General features: G+C 37.5%; 1 protein-coding gene across 1 annotated transcript in view; it reads left to right on the top strand.

Moving 5' to 3' along the window:
• Positions 1–22,351, top strand: part of XIRP2 (xin actin binding repeat containing 2) — a 295,386-nt gene extending 273,035 nt beyond the window's left edge. Inside the window, exons 5-9 of the mRNA XM_044240927.1 lie at positions 8,847–8,957; positions 9,344–9,416; positions 10,272–10,402; positions 11,037–20,358; positions 22,257–22,351. Coding sequence (XP_044096862.1) covers positions 8,847–8,957; positions 9,344–9,416; positions 10,272–10,402; positions 11,037–20,358; positions 22,257–22,351 — 9,732 coding nt within the window. The remainder of the gene's footprint in view (positions 1–8,846; positions 8,958–9,343; positions 9,417–10,271; positions 10,403–11,036; positions 20,359–22,256) is intronic.
• Positions 22,352–22,781: the final 430 nt, after the last annotated feature.

Consider the following 22,781-nt stretch of genomic DNA (forward strand, 5'->3'; position numbering starts at 1 on the left):
CAGAACGATTTGGAAGAGTCCTAATGTGCACAGGCAGCTTTTTGTTTCTCTCTCTTTGAATAAATCCCCCAAATCCACTACTTCTCTGGTGGGAAAAAAAAAAAAATGTATATATTAGAGCTCGTTTCTTCTTTAGTTTCTGGGCTTAGTTCTATAATGAAAAATTCATGGTAAATTTCAATAGTAAAATTCATAGGGTCATAGACAAAATACTTTCATCCCATCTTTTTTTTTTTTTTTTTTTTTTTGGCCTTTCTTACCTTGTAAATAGCTGACACAAAGTAAGTGTGCAATGGATATCTGTTACGTAAAGATAGCAAACACTAATGTAACACTTATGAGTCAGGTGTTCCCTTATATTAACTTACTTCCTCCTCATAATAACCTTCTGACATAGGCACTATTATTTTTCCCTGATTAATCCTTTTTATTGGTGGGGGAGGGTGGAGAGGACGGGAAATGGACATGTTGGAGGGTTAAGTAACTTGCCCAAAGAAAGTAAACAGAAATGATCCCAACTCAAGAAGGTTGCTTCTGGAGTCTATGCCTTGTATTTTTTTAATTCGGCTGATAGTCATTAAGCACCCACCATATGTCAGGAACAAAAATTCAGTGATGTGTATATTATTTTGCCCTCAAGGGGCTCACTATATCAGAGAAATAGACATATAACAAATAATTAAAGCACAATTATTCTATGATAGAAAATATAAATGAGAATTGTTGGGACACCAGGAGGTGATAAACTTTACTCTGAATAAAAGAAGGCCAAGGAAGACATCTAAGAGCAGAGAATGCTCCAGCTGAGACTTGAAATAATTTTTCATGAATACAGAATTACATTCTAGGCAAGAAGAGCACCTTATACAAAAGGTAAAATAGTATATTTGTGAATACAGTGAGGCAAAACTGTGGTATGAAGCTGGAGATGTAAGCAAAGCCCAGATAATAAAGAAAACTCTATGTTATGTTAAAGAACTGTTATTTTATTCGAAGGCAATCAGGAGCCATTGAAGAAACTTAAACAAGAGAGTAAGATGAATAGATCTGCACTTAAGAAAGATGTTTCTGGCTCTATAGTGTTGAAATAAAGGGGGCCAATTTAGAAGGAAGAAGGAGAGTTAGGAGACTGCTGAAATAGATTATACAAGGACTTTCATGGGTCAGAAGTTTAGTGTAGAGACTGCATTGACTTGAGAGATAATTAAACATAGCATTAGTAGGGCTTAAAAATCTATTGGATATCGGTAATATAGGGTGGTAATAAAGAGGCAGAATTCTTCTGTTTCTCTATTTCAGTTTGCATTAATTAACATAAGATATATGTAGCCTCTGGTTTTCTTTTTCCTTAAAATATTTTCATTCTTCTTATAAGCTTTTTATCTGTCATTTCAGTGTTCCTTGAGACTCAAAGTTTTATCCTCTTTTATTGTGCTTTTATATTTATTTATATCCTTGTGGCACTTTGGTTTTAAGATGCTTTATGTCTATGTTGGATTGAAATATTGTATACGTATGTGTATCTTTAACACACATCTACATAAAACTTCCAGAGGGCATCCTTTACTGCAAATTGAATGTTTTTATGTATCCTGCTTTTTTAGTTTGTCAAATAAATATTGTTATTTATATAACTAATATGTTTGATGGCCCAGTTGAGAGTACATCTTTTATATGTTCTTTTTATGGATCTTCAGCATTTTTGGATGCAGGGATATGGCTCTATAAATAATGTTTTTTGAAATGAAGAGGACAGAGTTCTAGCAGTTAAAGCTGGCATTGTTTATTCAGAAATCTCTCTTTGAAGTCAAATATTTCTACTTTCAAATCAAGTATTTTTTATTAGAAAAGATAAGTTTTGCTCTTAGTAGCTAAACATGACCAATGCCTAATTATTTTCAGTGAAAAAAAAAAGTTGTAATTAATTGAATGATAATACTTCTCCTAGAGATTTATGTAATAAAACTACATAATTCATGTACCTTATTTATTACAAGTCTTGCCTCAAGAGAATTTCAAGCTGAGCTTTTTTATTCCATTAAATATATATGAATACATTTTTCTGTATTGCACAAATACGGAGATAGATGGATAGAGAGATGATTGATAGGCATTTAAGTAGATTGAAATTTAGTTGTAGAAACTTTTATTAAAACAATACTGACAATGCCTCACACAATGTGATGGAGATAGTTGTTTGGTTCTTAGGAGCTGTTGGTTGAATAAATGAGTAGGTGAAGCTGTATAGCATCACTTATGTTTAGGGATGCAATGGTTTCAAAGGAAAATGTCACCACCTTACGTTTTTAAGCTTCTTTTAATGTTTTGCACCATCAGTCTCTTTGGATCTGACAAGTCAACTATTACATGCTCATAGCTTTACTATTGAGCCAAATGAAACTGGAGGGTTCACTTCTGAGTACATTGAGTTAGACAAAGAATCAGGACTTACAATTGCTTGATTCTTCTTTCCCCTTGATATCTTTCCCTATTTGTATAAATTAAAAATTAGGATAAAGTATTGTCTTTCATTGTCATCATAAATATCTCAACTTAATTTATGTCATAGTAATTCTGCTTAATGCATACTGCTGTTTCTAGATGATGCTTGACAACACTTCAATTTCATCAACTCAATGAATACTAATTCACTAAAAAGAAATACAAACTAGTCTGTTTAATACCATGAAGAGTTGTTTTGTTTTTTTTTTTAAGATTTTGTTTATTTATTTGAGAAAGAGAGACAGCAGGAGCAGGGAGGAGGAGCAGAGGGAGAGGGAGAAGCAGACTCCCCGTTGAGCAGGGAGCTCAATGCAGGCCTCGATTCCAGGACCTTGGGATCATGACCTGAGCTGAAGGCAGATGCTTATCCGACTGAGCCACCCAGGCACTCCAGAACTATGAAGTTACTTTTATAAAAGCCTATTTGAAAATATATTTTTCTATTTTGAAAGGTTCTTTCCCTTTGTGTATGTTCGTTGTCTTTGTAAATGTTTTGGTTTCTTGGTACAGGCTTCTCCTCCCTCTAATGCCAGTTACTCCTTATAGCATCACTACAGTGCCCATATTCATTCAAAGATGTCCTGATCCCTAGCAATGTTTTCAAGAGGGCTCTTTCTGAGAACTTTGTAAAGTGATGGACATGTTATTGTTATACACATCAGCTTCAGTAATTTCACCAACCAATTACGAAATGTTCAGTATCAAAGACTGTTAGCTAAAATACTAAAAAACTGTAGAATTATGTGGGAAAAATTTAGACTCTCAGTTTTTAAACTAGATTTAAAATTATAAAATGTTCATACTCTTGGAAAAAATATGACTATTTGCCCATGCACTTACTCCTTGACATTTAAGGCTGGCGGGGGGGGGGGGGAAGGGCAGGGGCAGTCATCTACTATCTGCCAGGATGCTAAAACTGAGATTTGAGGATGCATGACTTCAGTTAAATGGGAGATTCATATTGTCAAATAATGACTGTGAAATGTGATAAGTAGGTAATAAAGATGTGTACTGACAGAATGGAAATACACCAACAACAAAATAAGCAGGAATAGATGACTTAGAAAAGTCAGGAAATGTTTTATTTTATTTTATTTTTTTAAAGATTTTATTTATCCATTTGACAGACAGAGATCACAAGCACGCAGAGAGGAAGGCAGAGAGGAAGGGAAGCAGGCTCCCTGCTGAGCAGAGAGCCCGATGCAGGGCTCGATTCCAGGACCCTGAGACCACGATCCAAGACAAAGACAGAGGCTTTAACCCACTGAGCCACTCAGGTGCCTCTCAGGAAAGGTTTTAAACAGAAAATAGTTTTTGAGCCATGATTTCAAAAATGTATAGTAAATGTAGAAAAGCCTTAACCTGAAGCTCAAACCCTAGGGAAATCAAATTTTATATTGTAAATTTTTAAAGAAAATTTTTTAAAAATAAAGCCCATGACCAAAGAAACAGGTTTGAATTTGAATATATCCAAATCTAGAGAAACACAATACATTAACCAGAAATTGTTATGTTCATCACTTTAAAAAAATTGCTTATTCTTTCAAACCTTGAATCTGCTGACAGTTTTGGTAACATAAATAGCACATTTTTGGTATTGTTTATGTCTGTTTGACAAAGATGCAAATAGCATTAATACATCATAACTCTTCCTAGTTTTATTAAAAATGAGATTAGTGATAGGTAAAATGGCTGAATTATTGGCATTGAGCATCAACTGTTTTTTCCACTCTAGGGAGGCAGTTACTCCATACTATTCTACCAAATTTTTATCATATTTTTTTTCTATTGGGTATACTTCCAAAAGTCACAATAACAGTGAGTCACCATTTAAAAAAAAATCGTTCTATTCTTTCCTTACTCGTTATGCTACAATGAGTTTGAATTTTTATTGGTAGGAATATACAGTGCCTTTTCCGGTACTAATAGTAACAATGACAAGTTGGATAGGCAGAACATGAAGTCTTTTCTGTGCTGGAGAAATCTCCTTAGAAGTGTATGTCAAGGACACCTGGATGGCTCAGTCGGTTAAGCATCTGTCTTCAACTCAGATCATGATCCCAGGGTCCTGGGATTGAGTCCTACATCAGGCTCCCTCTTCAGCAGGGAACCTGCTCCCTCTGCCTGCTATTCTCCTGCTTGTGCTCTCTCTCTCTCTCTCATGAATAAATAGATAAAATTGTTTAAAGAAAAAGAAGTATATATCAAGGATAGATTTTTTGTAAGATACTTGTCTAACATATGAGCTGACATCAGATTGGTAAGAACTATATAAGCATCATATTATTTTGAGATTATGCCACATTCTCTTTGTTAGACTCCATATTAGAGCACATATATCATCTGTTTCTCTTTCTATAAATGGGTGAATGAGATGAAAAAAAAAAAAAAGTTCCAGTGTGATTTAGTGACTTACCCAAGATTACAACATACCTTGTAGAGGAGCGAGTTAATATAAAATCCTGTTTCTGACTCCTGGTTGATCCAACTTGTAAACAGGATTGCATTTTGTCTCTTGTAGCCTGAGCTATAGTTGAATTTAATATTCAAGAACCAATTTTATTAATATTTTTGTGTGAATTTATGTATAGTGTTCTTGCCAGAATTCTTTTATTACATCTTATTTGTGTAATTTGATTTCTCTTGAGCATTATGATGATCCATCCTTTTACCTAACCCTGTTCTTTGTAGACACCAACCACTGAGAAGAGTGAAAGACAGATTTAAAATCCAAGCTCACTCATCATATGGTTTTGCTTATTTGTGGAGCATAAGAAATAACACAGAGGACATGGGGAGATGGAGAGGAGAAGGGAGTTGGGGGAAATTGGAGGGGGAGATGAACCATGAGAGACTATGGACTCTGAAAAACAATCTGAGGGTTTTGGAGGGAACAGGGGTGGGAGGTTGGGTGAGCCTGGTGATGGTTATTATGGAGGGCACGTATTGCATGGAGCACTGGGTGGGGTGCATAAACAGTGAATTCTGGAACACTGAAAAGAAATTTAAAAAATAAATAAAAACTTAAAAAAAAATAAAAATTTTCACAAGTTCAAAAAAAAATTCAAGCTCAACTAGTTGCAAAATATGAAACACCATAACAATAGAAATAAAATCTTGGCATATTTTAAGAGAGATTTTATATAAATTACAGCAACCTGGGGGCAGTAAAATTGATATGTTGACACTAACATACCAAACTCACATAGCAATTACAGTTCTATTGAGTAATAGCACAAGTAGAAACGCTAGCCAAATTTATGTACCCTGGTACTGTTCATGTTGTGTCATCTCTTACAAGAAAATATATTTAGATAGGATAGGCATGGATTGTTTTTTTTTTTAAAGATTTTATTTATTTATTTGACAGAGAGAAATCACAAGTAGATGGAGAGGCAGGCAGAGAGAGAGAGGGAAGCAGGCTCCCTGCTGAGCAGAGAGCCCGATGCAGGACTCGATCCCAGGACCCTGAGATCATGACCTGAGCCAAAGGCAGCAGCTTAACCCATTGAGCCACCCAGGCACCCAGCATGGATTGTTTTTACTGAAGTAGATACACGTTCAGTATAAAGTGCCCAAAAAATAACTTTCAAAATATATCAAAAATACGTTTATTTACTGTTTTTTACTCCCAACGTTTGCATTTGTCTTTCTCAATGTACAGATTCAAATCACTAACTCTAGTCTTTCAGTCTGATAATAAGCGGCAAGTGTAAGAAACTAGAATTTCTATAGGTTCCAGGCAGGCTTTTTTTTTTTTTTTTTTTAATACCAACTTGTGTTACTTAGCAAATGATGGGAATAGTGACCAGCTGAAAAGTACATGTCCCAGGTAAAAAGGTTGGCTATTACTTTGTTCCAGCAAGAAACTGACTCACATGTTGGATTATGAACCCAGGACTGTCAGATCTTTAAAGTTTACAAAAGCAGGCAGAAGTCTTAATTTTTATAAGTAATAACTAATTCTAAATGTAAAAGCACCACCTGGACCAAATAAGCATGTCTCTGTGCCATGGCTTGTCCCATGGAACTGTAAGTAGAGGCATGATTCTGTAGTAATGATCATGGTGCACTTCATTAAGAACCTTCATACTGGTCAGGTTCCCACTGCCCTTTGTCCTTTCATTGTCTGTTTAATCAGCATCATAAGAAGGCCATAGAATATTTCCATCGTATCCTTATAGATGGAAAGTCTTCTCACAGTTGTAAACACTTGTCACAGAAAGAATTGTTATTTGTGCTCATGCATTTTCAGTGATTGTTACTGTTCCCTACAGTCTGATGTTACTGATACCCTTAAATAAAATTTGATTGTGCAAAGCTTCCTATTAAATCAAACTTTGGTTATTTGAACTTAAAGGAAAGGATATGGATTATTTATTTTCTGTACTCCCTCTTGAGAAAGTAAAGTACACGACTTGCTCATTGTTTCATCTCATTTCCAGGACATTCTCCAGCAAATAGAAGATTCAATGAAAATAATTTATTAATAGAAGTTTGCTAATTTAGTCATCCACTAATTAAGTAAATTTTTCCTTGGCACATATGTATGCCAAGCATATTATTAAAAATCATTTTATATATGTGGATTATTAACTCAGGCTAGAAAACCATTCTGCTTCAAGGGGAAAAAAATTACACTGGTATTCAATTTAATGAGATACAGTCCACATTTTTTCAGCCTTGTTGAGGTATAGTTAACAACATTATAAGACATTTAAAGTATACATTATGGTGATTTGATATATGTATACATTGTGAAAGGATTTCTAGTTAACTAATACATCCAATGAAATATAATCTACTTTCTAAAGTATAAACCTACATTTTGCCTTCAATTCTCTGTAGAACTTTTAGGAAGATGCCCTTTCTTAAGTCTCCTTCCTAGAAAAGTAGAAGATCAGATCGAACTATGTATCTCTAAGCAGATGTCTGACAGCTGCTTGGTTAACCAGAATTTATACCCTGTATACTGAATACCCTTAGGGGGGGAAAGTCACACACTACAAGCCCACTAAAAAAATAAAATAAAAACAAAAAATCAAGGTCTTGTTAATTAATTTTAAATTTATTGTTGGTTTAAAGGACTAGAATTTGACAGCTCAAATCTTTAACTTTGTGTAAAAAAAAATTAGTGCTCCTATATGATGAATAATAATGGACATTTGCTCACCTGACTATTCTCTACAAAGACAAATTTTTAAAAAATCGTATCTCAAAAATAGTGTTTGATGGTAAAGTAGATGAAAGTGAATGCCCAACTTCAAACAAGTTCAGTTTCATGGGTTCTTGAAGAGTAATCTCTTCATATCCTTATTTTTTGATGTTAAGATTTTTAACAATATGCCAAGTGACTCATCACATCAATCAATCAATCAGTCAGTCATATACTTGTATCAGATCACAGTCTCTAGTAACAGCAGGACTGGATCACCAAAATAAAGAGGAGCTTCAATGCATCCAAATCAGCCAGGGTCACCTGTACTAACTTGAATAAAATCAAAAGTAGCCCCATGTGTGAAGAGAGAGAAACACACATTAACATAATATGGTCTGTTTATGTTGGTTATAGTCTTCATTTGAACTCTGGATGTGTCATCAAACTAGATGGCCAAGTTGAAGACTGCAGGGTCTTTCTGTAACCTGAAAAGTTGGCTTGTAAATAACAAAATACAATTTTTTCATCAAGAATTTGCATTTTCTTTTTGAGGTTCATCTTTCTTACATTGCAGCTCACTAAGGGTAGTAGGCAGAATAATGGTTCCTGAAGATATTTATGTCCTAATTCCCAAAATCTGTGACTATGTAAATTACATGCAAAGGAGCATTAAGATTGCAAATAAAATTACAGCTGCAAATCAGCTGACCTTCTGACAGGGAGAGAATCCTGGATTATTCAGATTGGCCCCATTTGTAAACACAAGGTTCTTAAAAGTGGAACAGGGAATTGGAAGAGAGAATCAGAGATGGCAGTGAGAGAAAGCCTCAGCCTGATAGAGTGGGGTCATGAGCCAAGGAAAACAGGAAGTCTTTCAAACTGCAAAAGACAAGGATTGAATAGATTCTCCTTTAGGGCCTGCAGAAAGGAATACAGACCTACTAACACCTGTCAAAATCCCCAGTCAGGGCTTCTGACCTACAAAGCCATAAAATATTAAGTTTGTGCAGTTATAAGCCACTAAGTTTGTGATAATTTGTTACAGCATCCAAGCAAACTAATACACTGAGGAACTTCCATTTTTTTATTAATTTTAATTTTATTAAGTTTTTCCATTAATTAAAAAAGTTAACATTTTCAGACTTTTCTTAAAACATTGTATATTTCTTTATTCATTTATTTTCAGGAGGTAATCCACAGTAGCCAGGTCGACATTTCAAGAAACAGCCAGGAGACGGAAAGAAATGAACAAGAAGTTTCCAAAACACACAAAAGTGATGTTCTTGGAACAGAAATGGTAACTACTTAGAAAGACAATACTTTCCAAACAGTTTACAAAGCTGTGTGGAAATTCTGACCTTGTTGGAAGCAATTGCTTTTAATGTCCTTTATGTGTTTAATATCAATATATATCAGTTTATTTCTGTACTTTGGAGTTGACATTCTTTAAAAAATAAAACGAGCATCCTAAAAATATGAGTGCACTTTAGATGTTAATTCATATATATTATTTTACAGCATGTGCCCATGCATAAAAATAAGGAATAGAAGTTTAATTAGCATCTCTCAATGTTCACTGAAGTCTTGAAAGAAAATCACTGTGAAATGGAGAATATATTTATAGTACTAAAATAACTGACTTTTTAGAAACAATTATTGATTTAAAATTATCTTTAAACATAGGCCTCTCATCTTAAAAAGCACACTGAGGAAATAAGCCAAGCTTCTCAGCTCCATCAGTATGTTCAAGAAACAGGTGAGAATCTGTTATTATTGGTCCCCAATATACCTTGCTCCTGCTGATGTGTCTGTGTTTGAATGGAAGCCTTCCAAAGCACAATCCCTCCCACTGAGTACATTTAGTAACTATGACTCATGGTCCCAAAGGGGACAGAGTAGTATTTCTATATATAATTAGGTTCTGTGTGTGGTAATAGATGCAATAAGCTTCTGAAATAGTTCACTGCCCATCAGTCTTATGAATTCATCCTAAAAGCCTAGAAGGTGGTACGCCAGCCACCTCTGAATTGCTTTTTGCCTCAGGGACCTAGAATAAAACTTAATGTTTATCAAGCTCCCTGGGCACAGAAATGTTATCTGGATTGTATTACTTCTAATAACAGATTTAAACACTTCTAAATTCAGTTTTGAGACCTACAGATATGACATTAAACTACAGACAAATCTGTGCAAGTTTGCATAAGGCCCAATTTGTCTTGCCTATAAAAGGGGAATGAAAAGCTTTGTTGCCTTGAAGAGCTACAAAGGATGATTTAAGCCAGTTGTGACCCAATCATTACTTGGCTCTATCTATTTTGGCTTTATTTTTGTTTTCCTAAAAGGAAGTAGGTCTTAAAACTTGAAAAATATATACAATTAAAATAAACAACAGTTTCATCACTTATGACTTCCTATCCAGATATAACCATCACCACTGTTCTTCCTATATTTCTTGACATATATTAACTTGTGTACATATATTAACTATATATACCTTGAACCTTTTTATTTAACATATATTGTGAGAAGCTTCCCATAGTATTATAATTTTCTTCTCAAATGTCATGTTTATTTGCTATATAACACCCCTGGTATTATTTTCTGTTTGTAGTCATTGATACACCTGAGGACGAAGAGATTCCGAAGGTTTCAACTAAGTTTTTAAAAGAGCACTTTGAAAAGTCTGCCCAGGAAAAGGTCCTTTATTCTGACAAAGAGATGACCCCCGCCAAGCAGAGTAAAGTAAGACAATTTCTCTACATAGAAATATGTTAAGTGTAAAACCAGAAGTAGATGCTTAGCACTTTCAAATTATTGAATGTTTGATGCAGTTTTTGAAATAAATCCTGAGCCAGTACTCTTCTGTTCCGAAGGATGATATTAATCTACATAAGAAAAGCAGTAGAGCTAAAACTTTCTTCACTAGAGAAAAATGGAAAAATTATATGCACTCTAAAGTTTAATAACTAGCATTAGATAAAATAATAAAGTCAAGTTTAAATGTCAGATACTTTGCTTAAAATTCCAAGGAAAACAAAACAACCCTCAAAAGTACTTTAAGGCTTTTATTGTTTCCCTCTAGATTACTCAGCATAGCATATTAAGCAAAGGAGGAAGAATACTCAAGATTATGTGTGATTGTTAAAATACTGAACTGTTGATGTCTCGAATGGGGAATATAACTCTGAAAGCGCAATGCATTATAGGAAAGATAGTAACAAACACAAAATATCGCTCCTAAGTAGGTCTTTCAAAGGAGTCTGTCACTTGTTTCCCAGTGGAGGTATCACAGCATGTGAACAGGTGAGGGGCAATGCCTAGGAAGTCTTCACCACTACACCCATTTTTATAAGATTTGACTTTCTCTCCCTTAAAGATCGGAAGTGAATATGAAGAGACTTTAAAAGCATCATCAGTTGTGGATACCTCTTCCACTTCCTGCATGTCGACCTGCCAGAGGAAGGAAACATCAACCACAAAACATAATGACCACAGTGCCACTTCTTCAACTCTGGTACAAGTTAATGCCACTGCTATGGGAAAAACAGAAGAATTTCCTCCTCCCCCACCTGATATATTTCAAACTCCAATAGATATGGCAGCATTTTCCCAGTCCCCTGAATTCCCCAACCCTCCTAGAATACCACCAGTACCCAAAGAATTATATTCTAAGCAAAGAAATTTGTACGAATTAAACCGTTTATATAAACACATGCATCCTGAGTTAAGAAAAAACTTAGAAAAAGATTATATCAGTGAGGTTTCTGAAATTGTCTCTAGTCAAGTGAACCCAGGGAGCTCAGTTTCAGCAGATGTGCAACAAGCCCGGTATGTTTTTGAAAATACGAATGACACTTCTCAAAAAGCTCTGAACGCAGAAAGAGAACACTTGGAGTGGGATGAAATTCTGAAGGGGGAGGTACAGTCCATGAGATGGATCTTTGAGAACCAGCCTTTAGATTCCATCAATAACGACTCTCCAGATGAAAATAATATCAACAAGGGCATTGCTAATCAAGAAATCATTGCTGGTGGTGATGTGAAATATACCACATGGATGTTTGAAACCCAACCCATAGATACACTAGGGGATCATTCTTCTGGCACTGAAGAAAATGCTGAGAAAATTCCTGAGCTAGCCAGAGGAGATGTCCGCACAGCCCGGTGGATGTTTGAAACAACGCCATTAGACTCAATGAATAAAATGCATCAAGAAGAATCAGGGGTAACTGCTATAAAGGACATAACTGGTGGAGATGTCAAGACTGTGAGATATATGTTTGAAACTCAACATCTGGATCAGCTAGGACACCTTCATTCAGTGGATGAAGTTCACTTATTGCAACTCAGGTCTGAGCTCAAAGAAATTAAGGGAAATGTTAGGAGAAGTATAAAATGTTTTGAAACCCAACCGTTATATGTTATTAGAGATGGTTTAGGTCAAATGCTAGAAATTAAAACTGTTCACAGAGAAGATGTTGAAAAGGGAGATGTGAGAACAGCACATTGGATGTTTGAAACACAGCCCTTGGACACAATTAACAAGGATATCACAGAAATTAAAGTTGTCCGAGGAATATCCATGGAAGAAAATGTCAAAGGTGGGGTGAGTAGGGCAAAGTGGTTATTTGAAACTCAACCTCTGGAGAAAATCAAAGAAGAGTCAGAAGAGGTCATCATTGAAAAGGAGACAATAATAGGTACAGATGTCTCCAGAAAGTGTTGGATGTTTGAAACTCAGCCACTAGACATTCTAAAAGAAGTTCCTGATGCAGGTCCTCTAAGATCTGAAGAGATAATAGGGGGTGATGTACAAACTACTAAGCATCTATTTGAAACACTTCCAATAGAAGCTTTAAAAGATAGCCCTGATGTAGGAAAACTTCAAAAAATTACTGCCTCTGAAGAAGAAAAGGGGGATGTTAGGCACCAAAAATGGATTTTCGAAACCCAACCTCTGGAAGACATTAGAGAAAATAAAAAAGAGTACATACGAACAGTGAAACTTGAAGAAGTTGACAGAGGAGATGTAAAGAATTACACACATATCTTTGAATCAAACAATTTAATTAAATTTGATGCATCACATAAAATAGAGGTGGAAGGAGTCACCAGAGGTGCTGTAGAGTTAAACAAATCACTCTTTGAAACAACACCACTATATGCCATTCAAGATCACCTTGGGAAATATCATCAAGTTAAGACAGTCCAACAAGAAGAAATCCTAAGAGGTGATGTGAGAAGTTGTAGGTGGCTTTTTGAAACAAGGCCCATTGACCAGTTTGATGAAAGCATTCATAAATTCCAGATAATCAGAGGAATATCTGCTCAAGAAATACAGACCGGAAATGTGAAATCTGCTAAATGGCTATTCGAAACCCAACCTCTTGATTCGATTAAGTATTTTAGTAATGTGGAAGAAGGAGAAAGTAAAACTGAACAAGCGACAGACATCATTAAAGGGGATGTCAAAACTTGCAGGTGGCTTTTTGAAACCCAACCAATGGAGTCTCTTTATGAAAAAGTTTCATTAATGACTGGCAGTGAAGAAATTCATAAGGGAGATGTCAAAGCCTGTACCTGGCTCTTTGAAACTAAGCCACTTGACACCATAAAAGATGACTCTGAAGCAACAGTCAAATTGCAAACTGTAAAACAGGAAGAGATCCAAGGTGGAGATGTTCGTACAGCATGTTTTCTTTTTGAGACAGAAAATTTGGACAGCATACAAGGAGAAGAAGGAAAAGAAATTAAGGTCATGGAAATGGATATCCAAGCTGGGGATGTCTCCAGCATGCGGCATAAATTTGAAAATCAATCTTTAGATTCTATAAGTTCCAGTTCAGAGGAAGTTTTGAAAAAGATCAAAGCCCTAAAGACTGAAGATATTCAGAAAGGTAATGTTTTAAATTGCAGGTGGCTTTTTGAAAACCAACCAATTGATATGATAAAAGAGAGCCAAGAAGGTGATCAATTAATTAAGACAGTGACAGATGTACAAGGTGGGGATGTAAGAAAGAGGTGCTTTATTTTTGAGACTTTTTCTTTAGATGAGATTAAAGAAGAATCTGACTGTCTCAGCACCAAGAAAACAATTACTGAAGAAGTAATGAAGGGTGACGTAAAAAGCTACAGAATGCTCTTTGAAACCCAGCCACTCTATGCGATTCAAGACCGAGAAGGGTATTACCATGAAGTGACAACAGTTAAAAAGGAAGAAGTAATTCATGGAGATGTACGAGGAACTAGGTGGCTTTTTGAAACAAAACCACTAGACTCAATTAATCAGTCAGAGACTGTATATGTTATTAAGTCTGTCACACAGGAAGACATTCAGAAGGGAGATGTTAGTTCTGTCAGATACAAATTTGAAACCCAGCCGCTGGATCAGATTTCAGAAGAATCACATGATGCTATGTCCACTGTGGACCATATTCAAGGTGGGGATGTAAAGACAAGTAAACAATTTTTTGAGTCTGAAAATTGTGGTAAGAATACTTATATAAGAACAGTAAGTGTCAACGAAATACAAAAGGGCAATGTTAAAACATCTACTTGGCTATTTGAAACCCACACCCTAGATGAGCTGAGAGGAGAAGGGTCAGAATTTGAACATATCAAAACGGTCACACAGGAAGATATGCAGAAAGGTGATGTTAAGCAGGCAGTGTGGCTTTTTGAAAATCAAACTTTGGATTCTATTAAGGAAGCAGATGAAAACACCACAAAAATTATCAAGGAGGAAATCCCTCCCTCTGATGTCAAGACAACTACATGGCTCTTTGAAACTACACCCCTTCATGAATTTAATGAAAGTAGGGTAGAGAAGGTAGAAATTATCGGCAAGAGCATTAAGGAAACGTTAGAAGAACTCTACTCTCAAAAAGTTATTGCAGCTCCTGGAATCATCATTGAAGCTGATGAAGTTGGGGATGTTCGCATGGCAAAATACAAGCTAATGAATCAAGCGTCTCCTGAGATACAGAAAGAAGACATTATCAGGGTTGATCTTAGAAATATAATGGTGAACCTGCTTTCCAAAAGAGACTGTACAAAAAAGGAAATTTGGGTTAGTGAAGAAGAGAAGGGAAATGTTAATTTGACCAAAACTCAATTATTAAACAGATCAACAGAATTTCATGCTGAAAAAGAAGAAATAGTGAGTGGTGATGTACAACAAGCAATAAAAAACCTGTTCTCCGAGGAAAGATCCATAAAGAAGGGCATTTTAATTCAGGAAGATGAAAGAGGAGATATTAATATGACTATCTATTGTCTTCTTCATGAAAATGCTGGTGACAGAGTTGAGCGTGAAGAAGTAATAGGGGGTGATATAAAACATACCATTCATAATTTGCTATCTTCCATATCAAACAATAAAATATCTGAAAGGGCTAAAATCGATGCTTCTGAGAGGGGAAATGTTCAATTTTTCACAACATGCATAGAAATTGGAGCTTTGGATTATCTTAAACAACTCCAGATGGAGTCAAGTGAAACACTGACAGCTAGGAAACAAGAAAGAGAGGAAGAAATAATTGGTGGCGATGTGGAGGGTACAAAACTGTTACTAAAGAAAAGGCAGTCTCATATTGAACGTACTGTTTGTGAAACTGACGTCCTCCCAGGAGATGTGCAGAGTACAGTTAAGGTTTTTATGACAGAGCCTCAGACAACATGTTGCAAGACCCCCAAAGAAGAAATTATAAAAGGCGATTTGAAATCAACTCTAAATTCCCTCAGCCAGGCCACAAATCAGAAAACAGTGGCTAAAACTGAAGAAATTATAAAAGGCGACATGCTGGCCACACTCGAATCACTTAAGGAATCAAACCACCAATGGAAAGAATCTAAACAGCCCAACGCCATCCCTGGTGACATTGAAAAAGCGATTGAATGCCTTGAAAAGACCGCGAACACAAGAACAGAAATCCTGAAAAAGGAGCTTATCCGAGATGACCTTGAAATATCACTAAGGAATCTGAAAGAAGCAGAGAGAGCTTTCAAAGAGGTAGATAAAAGAGCTGTAGTAAAAGAAAATGTGAAAGGTGTGATGGGAGGATCCTCAGAAGAGCAGAAAACAAAGATTCATCAGGTGGCTGTCCAGAGGGACACAAGAAGTGTTCTTCAGCCAAGACCAGGACCATTTGAGCCAGCAGCCAGGTGGCAAGAAAGAGCAGACGTTCCTAATCAAACTACAGGCAAATCTTATCATGGGAATTTAATAGAAGAAGGAACTGAAGTTACTCTCCCCAGAGCCCCCAAAGGCACTGTAAAGATTATCATAGATCGTGAACAGAACAATGATGCTCTTGAGAAAAGCCTTAGAAAACTATCTAATTCACACCACAAAGCTATTAACAATATGCTGGAATCAGGGGACAAAATAGACGTCTGGACTGATACCACAACAGAGCAGCATCTTAGTGATGAACATGTGAGCAGACAATTGACTTCAACGGTGTCAGCTAAGGAAAATCTAAAAACTAAGAAGTCAGAGACTGTGACAGAATGGAAGAATGCTGTCTTTAACTCTATCCAATCTGTCGATAAAACAGTAGAAAAGCAACAGACTCAAACTTGCAAACTGAGGAATGACCACCAGAGGACTGAATCTTTCTCTGTAAAGAGTTCTAAAAATACCAAAAACACTAAAATACCAACAGATAAACAAAGCCTTAAGCCCAGCCCAACCCAGGGTCTGGTCAACATGACAGTCGGGGAAACTTGTAAAGCTTCTGAGGACTTGCAGACACAAACTTTGTTAAAGCAAGAACTACAATGTTCTAATAAATATAGAAAGAAAAAGAACATGAACCCTCAACCGACTTTGCCTACAGATCAAGACATATCAGATGTAACACAAGTGAAAGTCTCCCCCAAAAGTCATAGTAAATTTAAGGCAACTGACAAGAAGCAGGCTGATGTTCATCTGAAGAGCCAGGACTTTTTAATGAAGACAAATACTTCCACAGACTTAAAAATGGCAATGGAAATGTCCTTTAATTCAATCAACGGCAACCCTGCAAATAATGGAAAAGAAAGTGAGTGCTCTCTTCCACCTCCATCTCCACCTCCTCCTCCACCTTCCAATGCATCATCTGAAATTGAATTTCCTCTTCCTCCTCCACCTCCTTTAATGATGTTGTCTGAAAAAAATGCCCCAGAGATGATAAAGGCTGAATTTGAAAGTTTCCCAGGCCTCCCTCTTCCTCCACCACCAGAAGTTGATAAATCTGAAAGAGAATGTCTATCAGCGTTTCTACCACCTCCCCCTCCTCCAACTCCATCTCTTAAACCAGCGCATCTCCTTTCCTCCTCTGTTCAAGAAAAGCACAGGGGAACATTCATACAATATTCTGAAGAAGGCTCGAGTTCTCAGCAAACTCATTCTCAGGCTAAAGTCTTAATGGGAAAATCAGGAGTACTTTTACCACCTCCCACACTCCCTAAACCCAAATTTCCCAAACAGATAGAAGATAAAAAGAACCACGGTTCCCCAAAAGTTGAGTTGGAAACTTCCCTGCCAGATACGGAATGTAAAATTACTCCCTCAAAGGGTCAGGAAAGAGTAATAATGGCGACTAGCTATGAACAGACGGAGATGAAGAAGAACATGTCTAGAAGTCTTGATGAAAGAAAACAATTATTTATGGACTCTAGGAGGTCTCTCTCACAGACAGTTCCAGAAACTTCACTACCCAAGGAAAAAACAATGGCACCTCTTATAAAATCTCATTCATTCTCAGCAGATTCAGGACAACAAAGTCCAAAACCGTATATGAGAAAATTTAAGACACCTTTAATGATAGCTGAAGAAAAGTACAGACAACAAAGAGAAGAGCTTGAAAAACAGAAACTTGAGAGTTCTTGCTACAACATAGTCAAAAGAGAAAGCCCCAATCAAAACATGCCAGAGCTACAAAAGGAAGTACTGTTACAAAAAACAAATGAGGAGGCTCCCCTACCTGGACTGGATTCAGGGGTCACTTTGGTTCAACCTAACCCAGACTCCCAAAGTCATTCTCAAGCCCTAGGAGTGTGTATGGATAACCAGCTTTCCACAACACAAACGGGGACGGTCACCACCGAGGGGCTCCAACATGTTCTAGCAGCCTCAGAAGAAAAAGCTACCATGAAAAAGGAAGTTTTACAGAGCTCGTGGGACACGTTACAATCTATATCATCTTGTGAAATTAAACAGAGGCACCAGGAGTATAGTGCACAAGAAACACAACAGAAATATCTGGAGGACTTGCATTTGCCCCAAAGAAAACCTGTTTCCCCAAGTTTCAAAGTTAAAACTATCAAGCTTCCTACTGAAGATCACAAATCAAATGAAGCAGACCACATCTATGAAAGCCACAGAAAGCAATCCGACGTTGATGTTCAAACCATCAGCAAAGAACAGTACCAGAAAACCGAGAAAACTGAAGCAAGCACTGACTATAGTGATAAGCAATCTGCAGCTGAAAAATATTATCAATTACCTAAGAAGGAGAAAAGAGTAACAATGAAACTACCTACGGAACCCACAGAGAAAAGCCATGAAAGTAAACTCAATATAGTTTCTGAGAAGCAAAGAGAATTTAGAAAATCTGAGAGTGGGAAACCTCCAGGACATGGAAGAACAAATCAGGAACCATCAACAACTGGTCCAAAGGAAGAGAGACTAATAGTTGAAAGAAAACAAGAACATTTGAATAAATCATCACAGAAGGTAGTCAAGCAAAAGGTTACTGATGTACATCTTGATTCACGGACACAGAATTTTCAGCAAATGCAAATACAGACTTCTGGAAGTCAAGCTGAACATAAAAAATTGCCCCAGCCATCTAATAATCTGCAGGAAGAAAAATGTCTTGGAGTCAAGGGCATACCACAAAAACAAGTCTTTTCTAATACTAAAGATTCAAAGCAAGAGATTACACAGAACAAATCTCTATTTTCCTCCGTGAAAGAATCCCAGCAGGATGATGGAACGTGTGCTATAAATATATTGGAATTCTTGAGAAAACGTGAAGAACTACAACAGATTCTGTCTAGGGTAAAACAGTTTGAAGTGGAGCCAAATAAAAACGGCTTTAACACATTTCAGACCCTGCTAAATATTATTCCGGGATGGCTATTAAGTGAAGAAAAAAGACAATATGGTGTTTGCATTGCTATGGAGAACAACACAGAAAAAATCAAAGAAGAAATAACGCATATTAAAAGGCAAGCAGAGGAGATGCTTGTGTCCTGTGAGAATATAATTCAGACAGCCATGATGTCCTCCCAAGCAGAAAAGCAGAGAAATAAACCCACTAGCCTTAATGAAACGTCATCTGAACTGTCGAACGTTCGTGAACGGCAAGAAAATACAATCGTAGAAAAGACAGAGCGCCGCCAAGGAGCCGCTCAGCACGAAGCAGCTGCTCGCCATCACATGAAAACCCATCAGGAAATCAGACTAGAGGACAGCAAGGTCCCTCCTCCGTCCTTGAAAACACGTCCACCGTCGCCAACTTTTATAACAATCGAGTCCACTGCCCGGCGGCCAGAAGCCTCTCCTAAGGACGAGCTCTCTCAGTCCCCGAGAAAAGACGGTTTTGCGGCAGCTTCCCCGAGAAGCCCTGCGCCACAAACATCCGGAGCTGGCCCTGCAAAAGCGTCCCCTTCTCCACCCAGGAGCCGCTCCGAGCAGCTCGTCAGACTCAAGGACACCACCGCCAAGCTAGCCAGAGGGGCCGCCCCGTGCCCATCAGGGACCCCGGTTCCCCTAGTGGAGAGAAGATCTGAGATCATCACGTCTCCTGCAACACTTCGGCGTCAAATTAAGATAGACACTCGTGGTAGGGACTCTCCCCCCACGATCACCATCCCTATTAGTGTAAACCCTGTCGAAGGCGGGTCCTTCCGAGGCTCCCGGGAAGCTCAAGAGGAAATTAGACAAGTCGAGAAGATGGCGACCTACGTTCACCACGACGCGGGGGGCTCGGCGCCGCGCCGCCTGCCGGACGCGGAGAGCTTCGACTCGGTGGAAATCATCCGCACGGTGCAGGGGCCGCGGCGCGCGGAGCATGCGCAGAGGTTCGACGCCGCCAGCCGCGCGGTCAGCCTGGCGGACAGTTTCCTGAGCGACCACGAGAATGAAATAGACAGGTGGTTCCGCGAGTTCGAGGCTGGCCCCGTGTTCGAAGCGAAGTCGACCAGGAGAGTTTATACAAACGGAGAGGCCGACCACAGCATTAAGCAAGAAAGTCGCTCGTTCTGTAAGGAGGAATATGGATCGACGTCTGTAGAAAACTCGAGTTTTACGGGCTTTTCTTGCAATCGTGCTGGAGAGCTGCAAGAAAGCAATCCCGTGAGGCATCCCGGCATCCGCTCCGAAACGAGGTCTGTCAGTGAATGTTTCTCGGGGGTGGATGCGTTTGAGGATCGAGTCGTGGGGTCGACGATGACCACGGTGTCTTCATCACATGGCTCAGAGGCTGGCAAATCCGGCTTTGACTTCAAACATGCCCCGCCGACCTACGAAGATGTCATCGCTGGCCATAGTTTAGATATTTCTGATTCACCTAAAGAGCTCAGGAGGAACTTTCAGAAGGCATGGCAGGAGAGTGAAAGCGTGTTTCAAAGTCTGGGGTTTGAAACCTCAGATGCTTCTGCCACTGAGATGAGAACCACCTTCCAAGAGGAATCTGCATTCATAAGCGGTAAACCAGCTGGTGGAGTGTGAAGACTAACCCATTTAAAGGCACCTGGTCCCTAGCTGGGGTGATCTGCTGTTCAAAGGGTGTTGGGAAATAACCGAAAACTAACAGCGTTCCCTGGCTGTTATAGCCTTCTCTTCACAATGCTTGCTCTTACTGCTTTCTTTTTACAAAAGCACCTAATACAGGATTCATCTGCACTGTGTGAGAATAACAAACGCTATTACATAGATTAGTGAGATCTGGATTTGTCAAGTTAAATAAGACTTTGGATAAAGCAGCAGATATAATAATTGTTATTGTAATAGCATTGATAATTGTATCTAACTGTATATTTAATAATGGTACACCCAAAGCACATTAATATTTTTATTAAAAGTTAATGTTTTATCCACTTAAGACAATATTTAATAACATCTATTGACCTACTTTTGACATAATTTAACTACCAGACTTAAGTGGTGTTTGTGTTTGAATTCAATACAGCCTGGTAATAGTCCCACAAACAATTTACACCCTCCACAGGTGCTTTAATGATTTTTATTGATTGCTATCTTTGATAAAAGTATAGGGATGGAATTAGATTTTTTGTATATTTAATTATTGTTTTTAAGTCGTATGGAGTTAGCATTCTCTAAGGCTGCTAGTTTTTTTTCTATAAATAATTTCATTTCACCTGTCTTAAATTCCAATTGATAGCTCAGTTGGCCTCATTCACAGATGAATATGGACAATACATTAAAAAAATTTTGACTATATATTTAGAAGGAGGGAGATTCAAAACACATGAACTTAGTATTTTTTGAACATCAGAGAACAGTTTATTTCTTTATATTTCCCCACTTTTTATACTTAATGAGGCTTTACAATAAAAGGATTTGACATAATTAATGTACACCTTTAGGGTAGTCCATTCTTCTAAACAGATTGAAGGAAGTATCAAGCTCAAAAATAAAAACTGCTGAATCTAATAATCTTGCCTCTATCATATTTGCAACATATGTGTCTAGTTTATTAGATTAATATGATTTCACAATGTGTTTGCTTCTGGCATAATCAAGCAAAGCTGTCTAATTTCAAATGCTCAGTTTCTGTTAAGATGGCTAAAAGCGTATAGAAAATACAAAACAAAACCAAAAACACCCGGTGTAAATATAGAAATATGTGTCCTACGGGAACCAAATAAACAAAGGAGATCACTTAGTAGCTCAAATCAAGCATCAAAGCCCTAAAGGACATTCTTATTTATAAAAAGAACCCTGAGCATATATACTCTTATATATAACTAATATGAAAGCTTGTTCATTAGTTTCATGGGATTGTGGTGAGGATCAAAACAATACTGAAGTAAAAGTTCTGTGTCCGTTTGGAACCACTGTCTAAACCTGGTTATAGCTAGAACCACTGTGAGTCCCAGGAGCCAGTTTTCACCTGAGCATAGCAGCCTGGAGCCAAAGATCAAGGGAAGAAGTAGGAAAAGTATAAAAGGCAAACATGAGAATCCAAAGCACCCTAAAATGGAAAGCCATTTAGACTGAGGGGAAATGACCTGGAGCATCTCAGTGTATTCACGAGTCTCATGTATTTAAGTTCAGAAATGATGTCACAGAGCCAACACGAAGTCATCGAGGAAGTATTTAAATAAATACAATAACCTCAGCTTTAAAAGATGTGTAGGTACTGTAGAAAAATCTCTCCAGAATGCCTTAAAAATGAAAACTTTGGTTGTTGATTGTGCTAAAACCCCAAATCTGATAATTGGCCTATGTCCCGAGAAGAGGACAACCATCTTGAGGTTTGATTATAACTGCATGGCCAGTTGATGTGCTGTGATTTTGTTTTGGTTTTACAATGTGAGTGAAAATAGTATCATGTAAACTTTGGCAAATTTTTATTTTTAGAAGCTGCTACTCCAAGACAAGGAAATATGTATACTCTGTCAAAAGACTGTTTATCCAATGGAGTGCCTAGTAGCAGACAAGCAGAGTTTCCATAAGTCCTGCTTCCGATGCCACCACTGCAAGAGTCAGCTGAGGTAAAATGTGTAGTCTGGGGCTCAAATCTTGGAGGAATCTGCAATGTACACATGTCTCTAGAAGATACACATGTATCTAGATCTTGTTGTCATTCATTAAAACAACTATAAAGGGGAATGTGGCCAGGTTCTGTTATGTGTTTTCAGAATAGCCATGACTTTTTCCTATTGAAATTTTGCTTTCCTGATTAAATCCAGAAGGGTCCCTTTTGTCCAAACCTGGAGATCACATAGATAAGAAAAATCAAGAAATGCTATGCAGATCAGGATTTTTAAGTTATTAGTTTAGTCTAAAGTTTAGATTCTACTTTTGACCTTTTTTTAAGTAAGCCCAATGTGGGACTTGAACTCAAGACCCTGAGATCAAGAGTTAGCATGCTCTACAGATGGA

Source organism: Neovison vison, chromosome 3 (genome assembly GCF_020171115.1).
Source record: "Neovison vison isolate M4711 chromosome 3, ASM_NN_V1, whole genome shotgun sequence".
Classification (NCBI taxonomy): Eukaryota; Metazoa; Chordata; class Mammalia; order Carnivora; family Mustelidae; genus Neogale; species Neogale vison.